This window comes from Schistocerca piceifrons, chromosome 5, assembly GCF_021461385.2.
Source record: "Schistocerca piceifrons isolate TAMUIC-IGC-003096 chromosome 5, iqSchPice1.1, whole genome shotgun sequence".
NCBI classification, from domain to species: Eukaryota; Metazoa; Arthropoda; class Insecta; order Orthoptera; family Acrididae; genus Schistocerca; species Schistocerca piceifrons.
The window spans coordinates 572,794,077-572,813,165 of NC_060142.1; the positions used below are offsets into that span (position 1 = coordinate 572,794,077).

At 42.5% G+C, this 19,089-nt stretch overlaps 1 protein-coding gene across 1 annotated transcript in view; it reads right to left on the minus strand.

Moving 5' to 3' along the window:
* Positions 1–19,089, minus strand: part of LOC124797985 (solute carrier family 2, facilitated glucose transporter member 10-like) — a 71,068-nt gene that overhangs the window by 13,867 nt on the left and 38,112 nt on the right. Inside the window, exon 6 of the mRNA XM_047261163.1 lies at positions 1,603–1,735. Within this exon, the coding sequence (XP_047117119.1) occupies positions 1,603–1,735 (133 nt within the window). The remainder of the gene's footprint in view (positions 1–1,602; positions 1,736–19,089) is intronic.

A 19,089-nucleotide genomic window follows, 5' to 3' on the forward strand; every position in this document is an offset into this window, starting at 1 on the left:
TGAGAGAGACACGCTATCCTCGTGAATGCAAGTTCAGTGTCTTACTACTGCACCATTTTTATCTGTATGATTTGGTGAAAACCATATATCTGTTAGATACTGTAACAAAGATGTGTAATTATTACATTTCAAAAGGCAAAAACACAGTAATGTCTTGCTTCAATAGTAAATAAACTTAGATTGTTTTCTGCTATGCTGCACACAGTGCCACACATGAATGTGACAGAGGTACCATCAACAAGTTACTTAAGTTGTTGCAGAAGAGCGACAGAATAGGAGAGTGTAGAAGAACTTTGCTGCAGGTTCTGTGGCGCACCTACCACAGAGTGCCAGCAGCTGAATGTCTGCTGCCCTCAATATTCAATCGCCTATGGCTCCGCTCAGACTCTGTCAGGACAAGGAAGTCAGCGAGAACGCCAGCAGAGCGCAGCTTCGGCAGTCGCACTGACACCGCAATCATTGCACAAATAGAACCAGCATGCACAGATCAGCACTATGTTCTGCTTCTGCGGCCCAGCTCTGCAGCCAATCAAAACAAAGTAATCCTCTACGAAGCGAGGATTTAAGCTCTCGCTGGAGCAGCAGAAAGCTTTGACATTGCCTGCCCAGACTTGATGATCATCACTAGATCCGCCGCGACTGCAGCTTTCGTCATCCATTTCACTGTTCACCAACGCTGTTCTGACCATGACGTTGTGCTACCAGGGACCAGACACTACCAGCTAGGCGGGTCTGGACTAGGACAGGATTGTAGTACAGAAATTTAATTTGACATCATTCATACTCATAAAAGAACTTAGCTTTCAAGACAAATGGACTTGTAGCATTTCAGAACTTAACTTTTGTTTCCACTATATAGTCTAGCAGGTGACTTCATTCTTGGCAGTAGCAAGAGCAGCCCTTTATGCCAACTAAGAATTACAGAAGAAGTGTTCGTTCATTTGGTGTTTACTCTGGAAGACTCTCTAAGTACATTTAATTTGGTTGTTCAAATAATCAGAATTGTGTGAATAAACAATAAGTCAATTCAGTTGAGCTTGTGTGTCTTGTATTGGATGTAAAAGCACGTGCTGAAACCGAATATACAAAAACAATGGCTATTACAATTCTATTGTACAAGACTGAATCAATAATCTAGAAAGGTCATGGCATCAGTAAGAATAAGATTTCAGAAATGAAATTTCTGGGAGTAGTTCAAGCAAGTAGCATAACTGAATAGATCCTGAACAAGGAAAGTCAATAACAAGAAACAAGGAATAAAAGATCTTCCCAACAACTGAAATTATCAACAGATATAAGGTCAATGTTAAATGAAAACAAAAATATAAAATCAAGAGACTATAACAACTAGATCACTATCATTCGAAAACCGAAATAAGAGAACTGTTTAGGAAGAATACAAATTCTATGCACACTGGCAGGGCTAAGACAAAGAAACAGCTGTTGTCTACATTCAGTATTGTCATACCTCAATAAAAAGAATGAAACACTAAAATCAATTAGAAGAAACATATTACCGAATCAGTTTCTTTAACAGACTGTAACACTAAAATTTTAATAAATTTTTAAAAATGCAAAAAAGAGTAAAAAATGTATACTTACACATTCTTCAGTTCTTGTGCAATCTGATGCAAAGATTTGCCTTTAGTTTCTGGTACAAACAAAAATATCAGTAAAACTCCCATCATGCACACAACACTATTGAGTAGGAATGTTCCAGCCACTGAAAGGGACTCTGGAACAAATGAGAAACCAGTTATAGAGTAAATCAATTGATAATGACATATCTGCTGTACAATAGTAAACTTAACAATTTGTGCACTAAAAGTAAAGAATGAAATCACATGGGACTCTCAGTTGTCCTCTTTAGCTTTAAAAACGCGACTTATATGACAAAAACTAAAGAAAAATATATGGATTTGTAGAAGCCTGTCCAAGCAGAATGCTCCTACACATTGTTTAAATCCCAGAGAAAATGGAAGTAAAAGCACACTAATGACAGTCGCAGATAAATTGCATTATTCACTACTATACATTTTTTCCTGCGAACAAGCATTTACACTAGAGAAAACACAAAAGAATGAGTAAAGCATTCTAACACTATGGAAGCTCACCACTTGCAAAAACCAGGGCAAGCCACTCTAATATCTTAAAAGGTGCTAAAACTGAAAATACAAGAATCGTGAGAGAAGAGCTAAAATAGTAACGTAGGTAAGTGTGAATGGCTGAGCAGTTACAAAAAATATGGGTGGGCCAGTCACCCTTTAATGCATTAAGAACACTTCCCAAAAATGTTAGGAAACAAGTTGAACATATCACTAAACCATTAAACTCTATCCACAGCCATTTGAAAGTAACTTAAAACAGAGGGCAGATCTGTTGGTCAATCTGCTGCTGCGCTCTGGTCCAAAAATAAAACACATTCTAGCAAAATGTGGCACAGAGAGAACTGTGCGTCACAAGCATCATGCATTGGAGGGTCCTCTCGCCAGAACAAGAAGCCATGCTACAGAGGGTTGCGACCCACGCGGAAGACAAGTAAGGAGCACCTCACCCCCCCCCCCCCCCCCTGCCACCCCCACTGCATGAGTGGAAGGAGGTGGAGTGGACTTTACTAGATGCAGCTTATTGTCTGTCACTTCAAGCCACTCTTCTTCCCATTGATGCATGACTCTGCACCTAAACAGAAAAGTGATAGCACGCCGGGAGATCGCATAATAAATTACCTGAAGCTCACGACATGCCTGCTTGGTTGCTACACTTGCCCTTTTATTCCCCTTAACACCCATGTGACCTGCCACCCAGCAGAAAGACATATCCTTCCCCAGCCTTTGTAAGTGGAGAAGGGCACCCTGGATATCCTAGACTACTTTATCTGCTGGATACAAGGGTTGCAGAGGTTGAAGGACATGAAGGGAGTTGGAACAGACGATGAATTTCGCAGGCAAGACACATCTCATTTACTCCAGCATCCTCAAGAATGCAAATAATTTGACATTGACGACAATGAGGTTGGAGACAACCAAATCCTGAGGACATGATCAGGGAAAACAAAATAGCAGCCAATGAAAACTGCCTGGTTAGACTAATCCATGAATACAGCTACCAGTTGTGGAGCTCAGTTAAAACGTTGGAAAATATCATTGTAAAAACATAAGTAGGAGAGCAATCTCTCCTGTGCTGCACTAAATCTAAAATTATTCTTTTCCTCTGCAGTAACCAGAGTTGTAGTTGGTTAAAATCTCCGATATGAATCAGTATATACCCCACAACAAGGGACTGCAGCTCACACTTCACATGGATTCCAAAGGGCCTCATTGATCATGGACGACTGAAGACAATGCATTCCATAACTGGACAAGCAACAGTGCAATACAATGGTGAATTCGGAGCAGCGAGGAACTTATACACTTGATGTACCATGATCAGTTTCCACCAGATGGGAAGTGACAGCTCTCCAGCCTCAGCACAAATACTCGGTACGGGGCATCCTTTAAGCACCCACGGCCAGCCTAAGCCTCTCGTAGTGGATAGCATCAAAGATCTCTCACTGAGCCGTATACTGTGCACTCATAGTCTAGCTGTGATATCATGAAACCTCTATAAAACTGGAACAGGCCCAACCTGTCTGCTCCCCTAGACCTGTGGCTAAGGCACTTGAAGACATTCAATATATTCTGGGTCCTTGCCTTCAGGTACTTTAGACCTGGTAACCACAACAAGATGGCATAATGTTTCAGATCGCGAGTAAGGTGCAAAAGTTATATTTCTATGTGTCAAAAAAAAGCTGCGAACTTTCCAATAGCCCTGCAGATGACACAATATATGCTGAGAAAAATGGCAACAAAGAAAACATGTCAGAAACAGTGGCAACAATTGTAATATCATGCTATGATATGCAGTAAATAAGAATCAAAGAACCCACTGATGATGGAGATATTTGTCACTGAAACTAGTTTGGGGGAATAAACAAACAAATAACAAAAGTGTTTTGCATCAAGGTGGACCCACAACCTCATATTGTTGTTTTTGTATGCAAACACAGATAAATGGAAGAGTTTCAAGATATAGTTATTACTCTCCACTCAGTGCAACCATCGCCCTTTCCACCTTATGATGAATCGGTTGAAGACTGGGACTCCTACAAGGCATGGTTACACCAACATTTCCACATTTTTTGCTTGGGCAATGCAAACCTGTGTAGAGCTTCATTTCTTTCCAGGCTTTCTCCACACTGATTCAGTCATTGGGCCAACATGTGCCTTCGCTAGAACCGGCCAGCTTATCATTTGATGAAATGTGCAAGCTTCTCTCAACCTATTACTGTGACAGAACGCACGTCATTGCGACACGTGTAGATTTTCACCACTGTCAGAAATGCCCAATCCAATCTTACAAAGCCTGGGCTGCAGAACTACATGGGTTGAGCCATTGTTGTAAATTAGTCACTGGTACTCACCACAAATCCTATACTGATCACATGGAACATGATGTTATTATTCATTCGGATCTGGATAGGGAAATCTGCAAGAAAGCACTTCAATATGAGAATGTGATGCTTATGGATGTGCTCAACATAGCACAGTCCTTTAAAGTGTCACAGGCCAGAGGCAATCAGATTGCTGCATGCAGTGAGGTATCAGAAGTTGCTCATCAATCTCTGTTACGCACACTGCAAGTGTTCAGGATGACGGGGAAGCTGTTGCAGCAGTACAACCTTCAATTCAGAGTCGCATGGGGTAGCATTGGTTACGGCCACAGCAGCAACAGGCCGTTGTCACATCAGCGGCCGCATGCCCCTCTTCTGTCTTGCTCGTACTGCTTCATCCAACATGAGCTTGCTGCATGCCCTAAGCGTTGGTCGGTTTGCAACAAATGTTGAAAGAAAGGCCACAGTGCATCGGTGTGTAACTGCTCTTCAAACATGGCAGACACAGTAGTACCAATGTACATAAACTATATTTCTACAATAACTATTTCTCTGAACAAATTGTTGGTTAACTTGTATGTGTTTAATACAGCACTAAACATGCAAGTGGACACAAAAGCTGCAATGACTTTAGTAAACACACAAACATACGTGGATTTGGGCTCTCCTCCCCTCACAAAGGTTTCACAGAAGTTTGTTAGCTACAATAAACAACAAATTCTGATCCTAGGTCAGTTTTCCACTCCTGTCTCTTATCTGTTGTTAACCCTCTAACCTTCCTTGTTGTGGGTCATTCCTATATCACAGGCCTATTCAGGTTAGATGCATTTAACACTTTTGGTTTCTCCACTGCCGATGAGGTAAATTTATTTTCAGATCAAGTTCCGTATCAGCAACTGGAGTCCCTCTGCTCTGAGTTTTCGTCTGTCTTCCCCTGGGCTAGGTTGTGTTACCAGCTTTTAGGTTCACATTACCATGAAAGAGTCTGCCCGCCATTGTGTTGTTGAGGTAGCAGTGCTTTTTCTTTCTCTACCATGCATTTTAGGTGCATAGTGTTTTTTATATATGCATGTATGTATGTAAGTGGTTCCTCCCTCTCCCCCCCCCCCCCCCCCCCTCCCCGAAGGCAGGCATGACATACCTTCATTGATGATGTGCGCAGTTTCAGAGCGCACATCCATACAGTTCACAGGTGTGCTTATAGAGGCCACGTACGTCAGCCTTCTAGTGCACTCTAGTGAGCGGCCAAAGAAATGGCATTATTTAAGCCTTCGCAAATGAGTGCTTGGCCTATTTTTTTTTACACTGTGTTACTGTTGTCCAGTCTATATGTTCAATGCTATGCACAACCTGTACCTCACATGTTGCTCTATAAAGAACTATGTTCCATAAATCATGTTCATTCTTGTTATAACATTGGTCCAGAAACCTCACAAAATTTGTAAAAGGTTGAATGGTTTCCTGCATATGCAAGTTAGGTGAAGTAAAGTGACAATGCAAACAATTCAAATGAACACACACACACACACACACACACACACACACACTTATTGGCAGAAAATGAAAAACCCATCTTTGCAAGCACACTCTTAAAACCTCTTCACTGTAAGTTGGTAAGTTGCAACTGGCAAGTCATTGTTGCAGTACTTGAGCATAAACAGAAAACTGCAAAATCATACACAAATAAGGAGCATTGTCCAGGACTCCTAACCGTAAACATATTGTTTATGGCTATGGCAAAGAGGGTAACAATTATACAACTGCCTTGTGGAACACTACCTTTTCACTGCTCAAAATGACCCAACAGCACTTCACCAACTCAATATCTAAAAAGAGCTTACAGAGGAAGGGCTGTGAGAATGAACAGGTTTCCACGAGAGCCTCATTGGTGGAGCTGCCCTAGAATAACTTGTCTCCAATAGTATCACACACCTTACTGATGCCAAAGGATATACCAACACAGCAGTGGTTACATAGGAAAGCTTGCTGGATAGCCGCCTCTAGTAGGGTCAGGTTGTCAACATTGGATCAAAACCTTCTCGATGCACATTGAGAGTGGCAAAGGAGTTGCCTTGTCTCTAACATCCAGGGGGGATGACGGTTAGCCATTCGTTCAAGGGTCTTTCCTACACAGCATGTTAAGGCACCACGCCAGTAACTATCAGGTCCTTTCCTTGTTTGAGGAGAGATATAAAAATGGCCTCTGTTCAGTAGTTGAGAAATTGGCCTGTCTGCCATACCCAATTCAGATATTCGAGGATAATTTTCTTCGAAGCTGCCTGCAAATGTCAAAGCACTTCGTCATGACCAGGTACAGGATCACAAGCCTCAGACTATGCCGAATCCAGCTCCCACATGGAAAAAAGGCACTTAGAGTCATAATAGTTGGCATTGAGGCCCAAATGGCTCCTTTCTATGGTCACACATCAGCAACAGAACATCTGATTGGCATGGCAGTAGTCGTAGCAAAATGTTCTGCCATTGTCTGTGAGATGTCTCCGAGTGTCATTTGGAGATAGCCTTGTTTCAGCACTGCTGCTAATGGTAAGCAACTGTTTTTAATGGAAATCCTCCTGATGGCTTCCTATACTTTTTTAGAGAAGGTAGAATGGTTGATAGAGTCCGGGGATGCTTGTTGTGACCTTTTTTATTGCTCTCCTTAATCTTGGCTCTCTTGACTCAAAACAACGAGGGGAGTGGGGGGGGGGGTCTGCTGGTTGACCACATTTAAACCATTACAGAGTCACGTGACTGACCTGGATTGCTGAGCCCCGCTAACTAGTCCACCAAGGCAAAGGTTGCCTCCTAAGATGACCTGATCATTTTAGGATGGGTAAGTCTGTGGCATGGTGGATCACTCGTGTGATGTGGTTCACCCATTCCCGGATGCTCCCCCAGTGTTCAACACAGCCAACTGACTGAACAGCAGCCAGTTAGCTCTATTGACCATCCATTTCTGTGGCTTTCTGTCTGGTAATACTCCATTCAGTAGGTGGATCCACAATAGGAAGCAGTTACTGGTACGAAGATCATCCATTGCTTCTTACAGAGCAGAATATGCGAGGGCTGAAGAGCAGAAAGAGAGGTCCATGGTTGAGGATACCAGGTAGCAGCTGAGAAATTAGGGGCATTGCCCGTGCTGAGAATGTACAGCTCATGGGACATAATGAGGATCTCCAAAATTTGACCCTTAGGGCAAGCTGGGTTTGAGTCCCATGTCCCATAATACATTACTGGCATTGAAGTAACCCAATAGAGAAATGGGTAAGAGAGTTGTTCTACAAGATCTGTGACAGCCGCAGAGTCTATCGGATATTGCGGAGGTAAATACAGCAAAGAACAGTGATTCTCTAACACACTACAATTTCAACTTCAATTGCTCGCAGGTCAGTAGCCAGGAGAAGGCAGAGGGGTGGCACAAGTTATTGACAAACACAGTGACCCTACCACTGGCCCTTTCCCCAGTCAAGTCATCCTTGGAATGGAAAATGTAGCCCCTAACACAGGGGCATCAGATGCTTTAAAATGCATTTCCCGCTAGCATAAGCACATGGGGTGCTCTTCTGCTAGGAATTTATGTTCCTCCACTGGAGTCCTGAACTCATTAATGTCCCACTGTAGTATGAGTTCCAATAATCAAGGGGGTTGCACTTTCGCCATGTCTTACCACAAAGGAGTAGAGCCCCCAATGAGTGGAGGTTCAGTCTTGCGCGAGATGAGTGCCACAGGCCAACATCAAGGTGCATCGGCTCAGGAGATTAACCATGAGAGATGTCAGAATGACGTCAACATCATTGGACTGTTTGATTCACATCTCAATCAGTGATTAACACTTTGCCCTTTTTTTTTGCCTTGGGGAGGTTTCAGAGACAACTGTGGCGGCAGTATGGGCAGCACTGGATGGTGGGTCAGACAACCTTCGGAGAGGCAGGAATCTCAACAATGTCGGCAACCACGGCCTTTTCTGATGTTCTGGGGGGAGCGCAATGACAAATGCAGATGCTAGTGCTGACACTAGCAATCTCCATTTGTGTAGCTGTACTTGTTTTCTGAACTGGCTTTTTATGAGCGGAAGCAACTGAGGTAGCAAATGTTGGAGGGATGTGGGAGGGGGGGGGGGGGGGCAGTATGGCCTCATACATCTTTTAGGCCTCACCATATTGTGATGCACTTCTTAGTTGTAAGCTCTTGTATCTTCCATTCTTCACGATATACACTGATCAGCTATAATATTATGACCAACGAAATTCTATCAACATAGATTCATCCAGGTGGTAGCAGCATCACCTGGCAAGGACTGACCTCAAGTCAGACATGCACACACACACACACACACACACACACTCTGTGCATGTAGTACCAGTGAGCATGCTGCCTGTGTGTAGAATGGGGAAGGTGCACAATCTATGCAAGTTTGACAGAAGGCAGATTGTATCATGTTTCCTGACCGCAGTGGCATTTTTCAACAAGCTAATGCGCCATGTCACAAGGCCAGGAGCGTGATGGATTGCTTTCCTGAACACATTGGTGAGTTCCAAAGTGCTGTACTGTGCTGCCCCCAATCCCCCCAATTTGCCAGATATGAACCTGATCGAACACATCTGGGATGTGACTGAACGTGATTTCAGAGCTCACTGGCCCCCTCCCAGGAATTTATGGGAAATAGGTGACTTGTGTGAGCACGTGTGGTGCCAACCAACTCCAGTGACCTGCCAAGGCCTCATTACTTCCATACCATGCTGCATTGCTGCTGTTGTCCATGCCAAATGTGGACATAACAGCTATCAAAGTAGGTGGTCATAATGTTCGGGCTGATCAGTGTACACAGCAGTCCCTACTACAGACAGGGTCATCCCTAGAGCAATTCACACACTTCCACATTTATTACACATGGCTTCTCCCTTAGATCTTAAAAGTGATGTTCCCAAAAAGTGCTAGCATTTAAAACAGCGCATAGGGTTGGGGACATAGGGCCACACACTTAAGCAAAGGGAACCTGTTTTGACATGCTCTGGGAGTTTTGCGCTATTGAACATAAGGATAAAGGAGTCAAATTTTAGCATATCCCCATCCACCCTCTTCATGATATTTTGCACACTGACTATACCTTCTTAAGCCCACTTATCATTTGATTTTTCTTTGAGAATGTTCACAATACATTTGCTGTAGTTTAAGGTGGTGTGTAGCTCAGTTTCAATGGCATATTCCTCAAGGCTTTTCACTTCTGCAGGTTTTTCAGTTGTTGGAAACGAGACGTTTTGACCAACAGTGTCCCATTGTGCAAATATTTAACAGATTTTAATGTACCTGCTATGCCCTCCGAACCCCTCTGCATGTAGAAAGAGGAAACTTTCTCAAAGCTTCCCTCCTTTTGTTTAGCTATGGAAAGCACATTCCGACCAATAGTATGTGTTCCCTTACAAAAGTCTTGTCACACAGGGAGGACTCGTCAGACAAGGCCTCGTGAGAGACTTGGTTTTGATAAATACCAGCGGCCCACCCATTCTGCTGGAAGGTGGAGGAGAAAATTTCAAGGGTTTCATGTTAGTCCACAAGCAGTTAGCGAAGTAATGTTCTCATCACACAGAGCCCCACTTGCCTGAGTAAGCCTCATACAGCTGAGGTGCAGCAGTTTCCCCAGAGGTTGTCTGCTGCTAACTGTTCCACCTCAACAACAATGCATCTCACTGGCATGCAGCACACTGTGAGATTGAGGGGTGTGTTTTTTTTAACCATCGTGACAATCTGGGTGGTCAAGCCAAGAGCCCCATTCCCTCTGGCACACTGTTCCATCAATGCACAGTGCGGTGGTCACTGAAGCATGCCCCAGAGCTTACAGTGATGAAAGACTGGCAGCACTTACCAGCCCCAGCTCAGAAACACCAGTGTTGCTACACCCCTACCCAGCAAACGAATGCTGAGGCCCTGAGGACCGTATATCAGTTGATGTCTTTCAATGGCTTCTCAATACAACTGAAGAGGAAATTAAAAATCAAAATACTCTTCAAGTATAATAAAAGTACATATAAGGGAGATAATATCAATGAAGTATGATGAAGAAATTGACTGTCACATAGGCCATTTGACAAAATCTGCTACATAGTTTGTTATGAGTGGAGATACCATAATTTTGGGAAAATGTTTGTTTTCGACATCTCTAAAATAACAATGAGACATCAGACATGTAATCACAGCTACGTGAAAGTAAGCAACAAGAATAAGCAAATCTTTTAATCAGTATAATAGATACATATCCATACTTGTTTACTTTCAAGAAAATTAATTGTACTGTTCCTTTTTAATAAAAAATAATATAAATCTTGTGCTTACTCATTGCTCTCTAGCGTTTTTAAGTGTCTAATGGGGTTTCGTCTTTCTCATGTCCCCAGTTGGACCCTCAAGTACCTTAGCAACTTTCTACCATGTGTCAACAACAAAAGTAGTTTGCATGCAAAACAGCAGCTGAATATACACTTTGTGCTGTTAGCACCAAAGCAGAGAGGATGCAAACTTCCTACGATGGTTCACTAAAAGACTGACAACCAACAGAATATGAACAAGCACTAGTGAATGCAGAATGGATATGACCAATGCTGTTTGCTCTTGTTCACCCACCTTTTATACCAGAGAGAATTCTCATTCACATACACTTGTTTACTTGTGTGTGCTCCAGTGTAAACTAAGCTTTAGTGTCTTCAGGTAAACTGTAAATGTAAATGTGAACCCTGTCCACAGGCCCTGGTGGGTATATCGGTACTGACTGATCACCATGTCACCTCTGCCAATGGTGTCACTGGATGCGGTATGTGAATTCAGCACACAGCTTTCTATGCTGCTATCAGTTTCCGTGACTTGGAGGTGCTACTACTCAGTTAAGTAGCTCCTCAACTGCCATCAGGAGACTGGGTGCAACATGTTCCAGTCCTCCCACCAAGGAGAGATCCCTAGAGTGGTGGAAATCGAACCCAGGTCGCCCTCATGGCAGTCAGCTAACCACCCAGTACACATTTTTTCTATGTTCACTACACATATCTTTGTTGGAAATTGACCATATGAAAGATAATATATGGCTTGGTGGCTACGTGAGTTAAATGTCAGCCTTCCAACCCAAACGTTCAGGTTTCAACCCCCAATCAGTCCTATAATTTTTTGCCTGAAGTTACCATTTTTTTCACATCTTTCAATGAATTGTGTATGCAAAAAATGTGAAGTTGCACTGTGGACCTCCCACCCCTCCCCCCTCACCCTATAATTGGCAGTCAGTCAGTTCAAAAGTAGTAAGACCATCACCATCACCATCACCATCAGGATTTCCGTCCAGCGAGCCAGGTAGGAACTTTGTGAACGATATGCCTCCATTGGTTTCTGTCCTGGTATAGCTTTTCCCTCTCCACTACATCCCATGTTACTCCTCTCCTGGTCTGTCCATCTCTTTCTAGGCTGCCCAATTGGTCTTCTGGTATAGCTTTTCCCTCTCCACTATATCCCATGTTACTCCTCTCCTGGTCTGTCCATCTCTTTCTAGGCTGCCCAATTGGTCTTCTTCCTGGTACCTCCATCTTCAAATACTGGCATGGAGTTCGAGTCGGGGTGCACTCGCTTCACATGACCAAACCCCTTCAATCTCAAAGCACTCATTACCTCCTCTGTAGTCAATGTCACCTGCAGGTCTCTCCTTACATAATCATTCCTGACTTTGTCTCTCCTAGTTTTTTGTAGAGCTGACCTAAGGTACGTCATTTCAGATGCTTGTATTTGACTCTCTTCTCTCTTATTTATGACGCAGGCCTCTAGACTAAACATCATGATTGGCAGGAGATAAGTTTTATACATTGTCTGTTTGGCTCTTTGAGGGACTTCCTTGTCCCAGATTAGATTTCGTACTTGGCGGAACAAGCTAGATCCTTTTGTTATTCTGTTTCCTAGTTTGGAACTTCCATCACATGGTATGATGCTACCCAGATAATTGAAGCTCTTCACACATTCAACCTTCTCCCCCTTCAGTATGATGTGACAAGGCGTGGGTGTCCTACTAATCTTCATTGCCACTGTCTTGTTCCTACTCATAGCTAACTTGAATTTTTAAAATTTTGTGTTCCAGAAATCTACCCTCCTCTGAACCTCCATTTCTGTCTCTCCCCAAATGGCAATGTCATCAGCAGAAACAAAAGATCTTCATCTTCTTCTTCCTTGATTTCTTTCATGATTGTGTCCATAAATATAATGAAGAGTAATGGGGAGAGCGAACTGCCTCGCCGAACACCTCTCTTTGTCTTAAACCATTTTGATCTTCCACCTCCTATCTTCCACCTCTTACTTGTACACTGCTCTCACAACCATCGTACAGCATCTGGACTTTTTTAATTAATGAATCAGGAACATTATGTTTTCTCGAGCATTCCTGTATTTTATCCCTTGGTACACTGTCATATGCTTTATCCAAATCCACGAATACTACTATCAAGTCCTTTACTTTTTCCTAATATTTCTCCATTAACTGATGGAGGGAGAAAATGAGATCTATTGTTCCCCTATTACTTCTGAACCCATGCTGTTGTTCCTCTAATTGGTGTTCTTTTTTCTATGACCTTTTCCATTATCTGAAGGCAATGTGATAACAGTGTGATTCCTCGGTAGTTGGTGCATTTCTTCCTACTACTATTCTTGAACAATGGTATTACAATTCCTTCCTCCTCAAGGGACACCACCTTAATGTAGCACTATCCGTATGGGTGAGGAGGTTTCTGTGCTCTGGATCCGGAGGGCTACGTCGGCGGTAGCATAGCTTGGTACGGCGCAGCTGGCGGAGACGGCACCTTTTGCATCCTAAGGGCAAATGAGGAGTGGAACCACTGCCTTGTGGTGAAGAGGGATCTTCACAGGCTGAGGGAGTAAATCCTGAAAGAAAATCCTTGAATGCTTTAGGCTTAGCAGGCCAGCAGATAAAAAGTTGTCACTGTTTTCAATCAAAGAATGAGTAAGACCATGTCTAGTAAAAATCTGTGGTGTCCAAATCCAACTTCAGGCTCAGGACAGCTTTACCTTAAAAAATATAGCACTTAACGTGCTCTGAAGAACATCAGGTATCACAGCCTCACACCTGAGGTGTCAACTGACACTGCATTCCAATGGAGAGGATGAAGACGTTCTTTTTAAAGAAACCCAAAAGGTGTAATTACAACTGTCAAGTAGCGCAATGGATGAGGCCACTAACTTAGACAGCAATATAAGATGATATGTTGAGGCCAGCAGTCTCTCAGTCTCCCTCTACAGATACGTGTAGTTTTCCCAGCTTGATCACATCTCCATGTGTGTCATTGCTGTCTTAACTGTTACTTGTTCTATGTACTCCACACCTTCACATTTCTACACTAATTTATTGTAATTAATCACGTGTAAGAATAATTACTTTTCCTGCAATACATCCTACGTTCCTGTAACCCTCCTGGCCTCAACCTTCGTTAGTCACTGTCCTCACCCATCCAGCCCCCTCCCTGTTCCCATTCCAGCACTACACAGCCATCATTTCACTACCACACCCAGTCTTTTAATTTATTTTTATTTTTATTTCTCTCCTTTCCGCTACTTACCCCCTACCCCCTCCGCACCTTTTCCCCTGCCCCCCATCTACACTGCAACACTTCACTGTCCATGACTCCCACCACACTATCCCTCCCCCTCCCCGACCCAGCCTCCGCCTTACCCCCACCCAGTCGCCACTCCCATCATGCACTGGTGCTGCTGCTCGCAGTTTAGTTTCAGCTCTCTGATACTGCAGATGTGTGTGCAAGTTGCGTTTGCTTGAGTGTGTGTGCGCATATGTGTATGTGTGTCTACTGCTGACAAAGGCCTTAATGGCCGAAAGCTATGAGTGTGTGAATCTTTTTATTGTGCCTATTGCAATTCAGCATCTCCGCTATATGGTGAGTAGCAACTTTCCTTCTCTGGTATTGTTACATTCCATCCTGGATTTTCCATTGTTTGATTTAATAATTATCCATTCAAAGATACAAAGACCAGTTCAGGAACGACATTTAGAGTGTAAAACTTACATGTAGCTGCTAACTCACACTAAACAGGTAGTTCATCTTGCTTCATTCTCAAAGACCTTATATTGCAGAAAACTTAACTGGATGTAGCTTCTTAGTGCCACTTAATATAACCCAGTAGAAGTATGGCTGAATAAATCTGTTCTATTGACTGTGAAAATGGCGCAGGGCAGATGTACCCATTAACGATATTTAAGGGGAATGAGATTTCCACTCTGCAGTGGAGTGTGCGCTGATATGAAACTTCATGGCAGATTAAAACTGTGCGCTGGACCGAGACTCGAACTCGGAACCTTTCCCTTTAACAGGCAAGTGCTCTACCATCTGAGCTACCCATATCAGCGCAAACTCTGCAGCAGAGTGAAAATCTCATTCTGGAAACATCCCCCAAGCTGTGGCTAAGCCATGTCTCTGCAATATCCTTTCTTTCAGGAGTGCTAGTTCTGCAAGGTTCACAAGAGTGCTTCTGTAAAGTGTGGAAGGTAGGAGACGAGGTACTGGCAGAAGTGAAGCTGTGAGGACGGGGCGTGAGTCGTGCTTGGGTAGTTCAGATGGTAGAGCACTTGTCTGCGAAAGACAAAGGTCCCGAGTTCGAGTCTCGGTCCGGCACACAGTTTTAATCTGCCAGGAAGCTTCGATATTTAAGGAATTTGAAAACAGTATGACACACACAAGTAAATCAGAAACACAGTAAAAGGGGAAGACGTGGAAATGCCAATGAACATCTCACTACAACAAGATAGTGATACACATCAATGAAGACGTATAGACAGCTAGAAAATGAGGTGAGTAATGGTCCGGAGGTACAGTTGGCTGTGGGAGTTAGTACAGTGTAATGAGTAAAAGAAAGCCTGAGAATGATTGCTGTGATGGGTACTTGCACTAATCCCTATCCTGATGAAACTTTCTGCTCTCCTTTCACCTGCTTTCATTATTTCATTATTGTCTTTTGTCATCTGCATCTTAAGTTTACGGTTTGGTCCCTCTTTTATAGTTTGCAGTGCCAATTATTATTATTATTATTATTATTATTATTAACAGAAAAACATCAAATGAGTTCACTATGCTGGATTTTGTAGTTCACAACTTGCTGGATACTTTGCAAGTGTCTAGGACTGGGCAATGGATTGGTGGATAATTCATGCAGATCTCAGTAAAGTGGCTTTCTGTAGTTCACAGATGGATAATTTATCAGTGTCAATGGTTTTCAAATGTCCATTAAGATCTTTTGGCATTGCTTCCGGTACGCTGAGAAATGATGGGACCACTTTCACTGGGTTACACCTGAGCCAGTGTAGTTCAATTTTCAAGTCCTTATATCTGGAAAGTTTTGGTAGTTGTTTCTCGTCATTTCTGCTATCATCTATGATGGCAATGCCAATGATACACTCCTTCTTTTTCCCCCACAACTGTGATGTCTGGCGTACTGCATTCCGGTATCTGATCTCTGATGGTCTTAAGTACCTCGGAAATTTGACATGTTCATTTTAGACAACTTTTTTTGGTTTGTGGTCTTACCAGTTCCTTGCCACCTGCAGATGGCAATTTTTCCAGGGGATCATTTGTGCCACAGCTGTGTGTCTCTGCCTCAAATCAGTCTGAGTGATTTTTTTGCAGCAGCTTCAGATATGGTCCACTGATGCCACTGTTTCTTTCCATGTTATGTTACTGCCCTACTTTGTCTCATTTATTCTTTAGTTTCAGTATGTTCTTCCCTTACCTGACATGCTGATTCCCCTCTCTATCATTTATATGAGCTGCAGATACTTCAGTCATGATTCATCTTATGATGTCATCTGTTGTGCCTATTTCTATCTGATCTGCTTCACAAGATCTGGCAAACACAGAATAAGTTTGTTAGAACGTCAGAATTTAAATACGATGTAAGACTCTTACAGTTCTTTTTTGAATTTTACGCAGTTCTATTCCATAATGATTCCATCTCGTTAACAACTACCTTCCTCCCCAACAGCTGCTGTCTTGCGACACACACACACACACACACACACACACACACACACACAGAGAGAGAGAGAGAGAGAGAGAGAGAGAGAGAGAGAGAGAGAGAGAGAAGCACAGCAGAAGGAGAGGGGGCAGGTGGACTTGGGGAGGGATGAGATTGGGGAGAGAGGGAGGAGGGAGGGGAAGGTTGGCTAGGAAGGGGAGGGCAGCAGGAGGAAGGTGGGGAGTGCAGGGGTGGGGGCCAGGGCAAGGGCAAAGGCAGAGAAGAGGACCTGTTTTTATCCACCTGGTTTAAAAGCAAATATTTTCATGTCACTGAAGCCAACCTACAACTCAGATTCTTAGAAAACAGTCAGGAGTGAATCTCTAGTCCCAGATACAATCCTGCCCTAAAGTGCAGCACTAGGGCGACGACTTTCTGAACTCATATCATGAAATTTGACTCCCCCCATCTGCTGACACTACACCAGTGCTCCAACTTAACCTCACAAGCATCCAGATCACACCCTCTGCTCCTTTTCAGTCGACTTTCTTGCAATGTAATTCATATTATTAGGACTGTGCTGACTATTGATGAGCCCTCACTGGGATCACCCATGTCACACGCCATCTTAAATGCATCCACTGTCAGTCTCGTGGCCAATAAAAAACCACTGGGCCGTCTTTAGGGATGAATGTACACAGCCCATACTTGTAAGACACTGCAGCACAACATCCATAATTTTGATGTCTGCTTCAAAATGAGGGAGATCTTGACTATTCTGTCACCTCAATGTTTCAACTATAAGGCGAGCTGAAACCTTTACTTGTTACATTATTTATCCACCAAGGAATTCTAATTACAATATTCACTTTTAGTTTAAAAGGGATAGAATGAAAATAAGGTTTTGTTCATTTCAATACTTTTTGCCATTAGTAAAGTAGAATTTTCCCCAACTTTACAGATTTTCAAATCTCATTTATTGATCACATTTCACTGTTTATTTCCAACTTGCCTTATCCTGCTACATATCTCAGTGTCCCAAGTGACTTTTCTCAGCAATTCTTGAATAGCCTTGTTTCCTTCAACTCTTTGCCAGTGTTTGTTTGCATGTAACTGTCACCACCTGATAAATGAAATATTTTTCTATTTTTAAACCACAAATAATTGTTACTCTTGATTTTGTATTTCGTTTTCCTCCCATGAAAAATGTGACCCTTCACACAACAGCTTTCTTGAAGCTGTTACGGGGATACATATTCTGTCCACAATGTACAAATTAACAAGACCGTATCATTAGCTGTATTACATGGTACTAAGAATGTAATACTAATAATGCTTGTTTGGGCTAATAAGTAAGGTTGTACAGTGGGTAACGTACTGATGTACTTTCAGGAAGAGCGTGATTCATATCTTCATACGGCAACTAAGATTTCTTTTTATAGTTTCTCTGAATCAGCAGCAGTGAAAATGTTACAGCTGTGTTGAGCCAAACTCAATGACTCCTTTAGCCACCACAGTTGGCCTGACAAAACTGCAACATTTCTTCTATTACTAGGAATGAATTATTGTGTAAGACCCCATTTTATTGACGGGCCGAACTATTTTGGTTTCAGCTCCTCCAGTTAGTGGTGTGCTACGGCACTTTGGTATGAGATTTCAATGTGAACAAAGACTGCAGACATGTAACTGCAAACAAACAAGCGAACTAATTAGGACTGCACAGTCCACTACACCTCACTATATAATGTGCTTGATGAAATAAGTTTCATACTGATAAAATACGTTCCTTTCAGAAGTATTTATATGGACTGACTTCCACTCACACTCAGTACTACTAGTATATAAATAATAGTTGTACAGCATAACTGGTATAAAGGCAATCTTTTGAATATTATGATCTTCATACACATTGAATATTATGATCTTCATACACACAAACATAACTGTTAAAATGTCAATATTATGAAAAAGACAGATTGCTATTCATCACACAGTGGAGACATTCAGTCACAGATAGGCATAAAAAAACAAAGACTGTCAAACACGTAAGTTTTCGGCCAAAAAGGCCTTCATTGGAACCGGACAACATACACACAGGCACACTCACGCTAACGCAATTCACACACTGTAATGGTACTTTGACTACCGCGCCTCCACCAATACACAGATATAATTTACGATCGCGCATGCAGAAGAGCGCTGCGCCACCGATCGATTTTTATAAATAATTTTGTTCGTCTTTTTACTTTTGCGTAGGTTTTTTGTTTTTAACAACTAATTGATGACACACTCTCTCTCTCTTGTCTTGATACGAAAGACGTGTATTTTTCGGCGATGTGTTGAATGTGCTTTTGGGTGGAAATTAAAATTACATTACAAAGCAAGGTTGTTTCAATATTGATTCGAGGTGGTTATCGCCAAATTTGTAAATTGATCATGACAGTGACAACTTGAAGACGTTTTCAACAGACAGAGAAAAGTGAAAGAAGGGTCGTCCTACAAGAGAAATTGGGAGGACAGCCATAAAGACTATATTGTAATTAATACTGCATATCTAACAAGATTATAAGGTAAATTTCAATTAGTTTCTGATGCTATTTCCGTACAGTCGCTTTTTGTAGTGTTGCCGACTCTGTCTGCCATGCACGGTCAAATTACAGCACGAT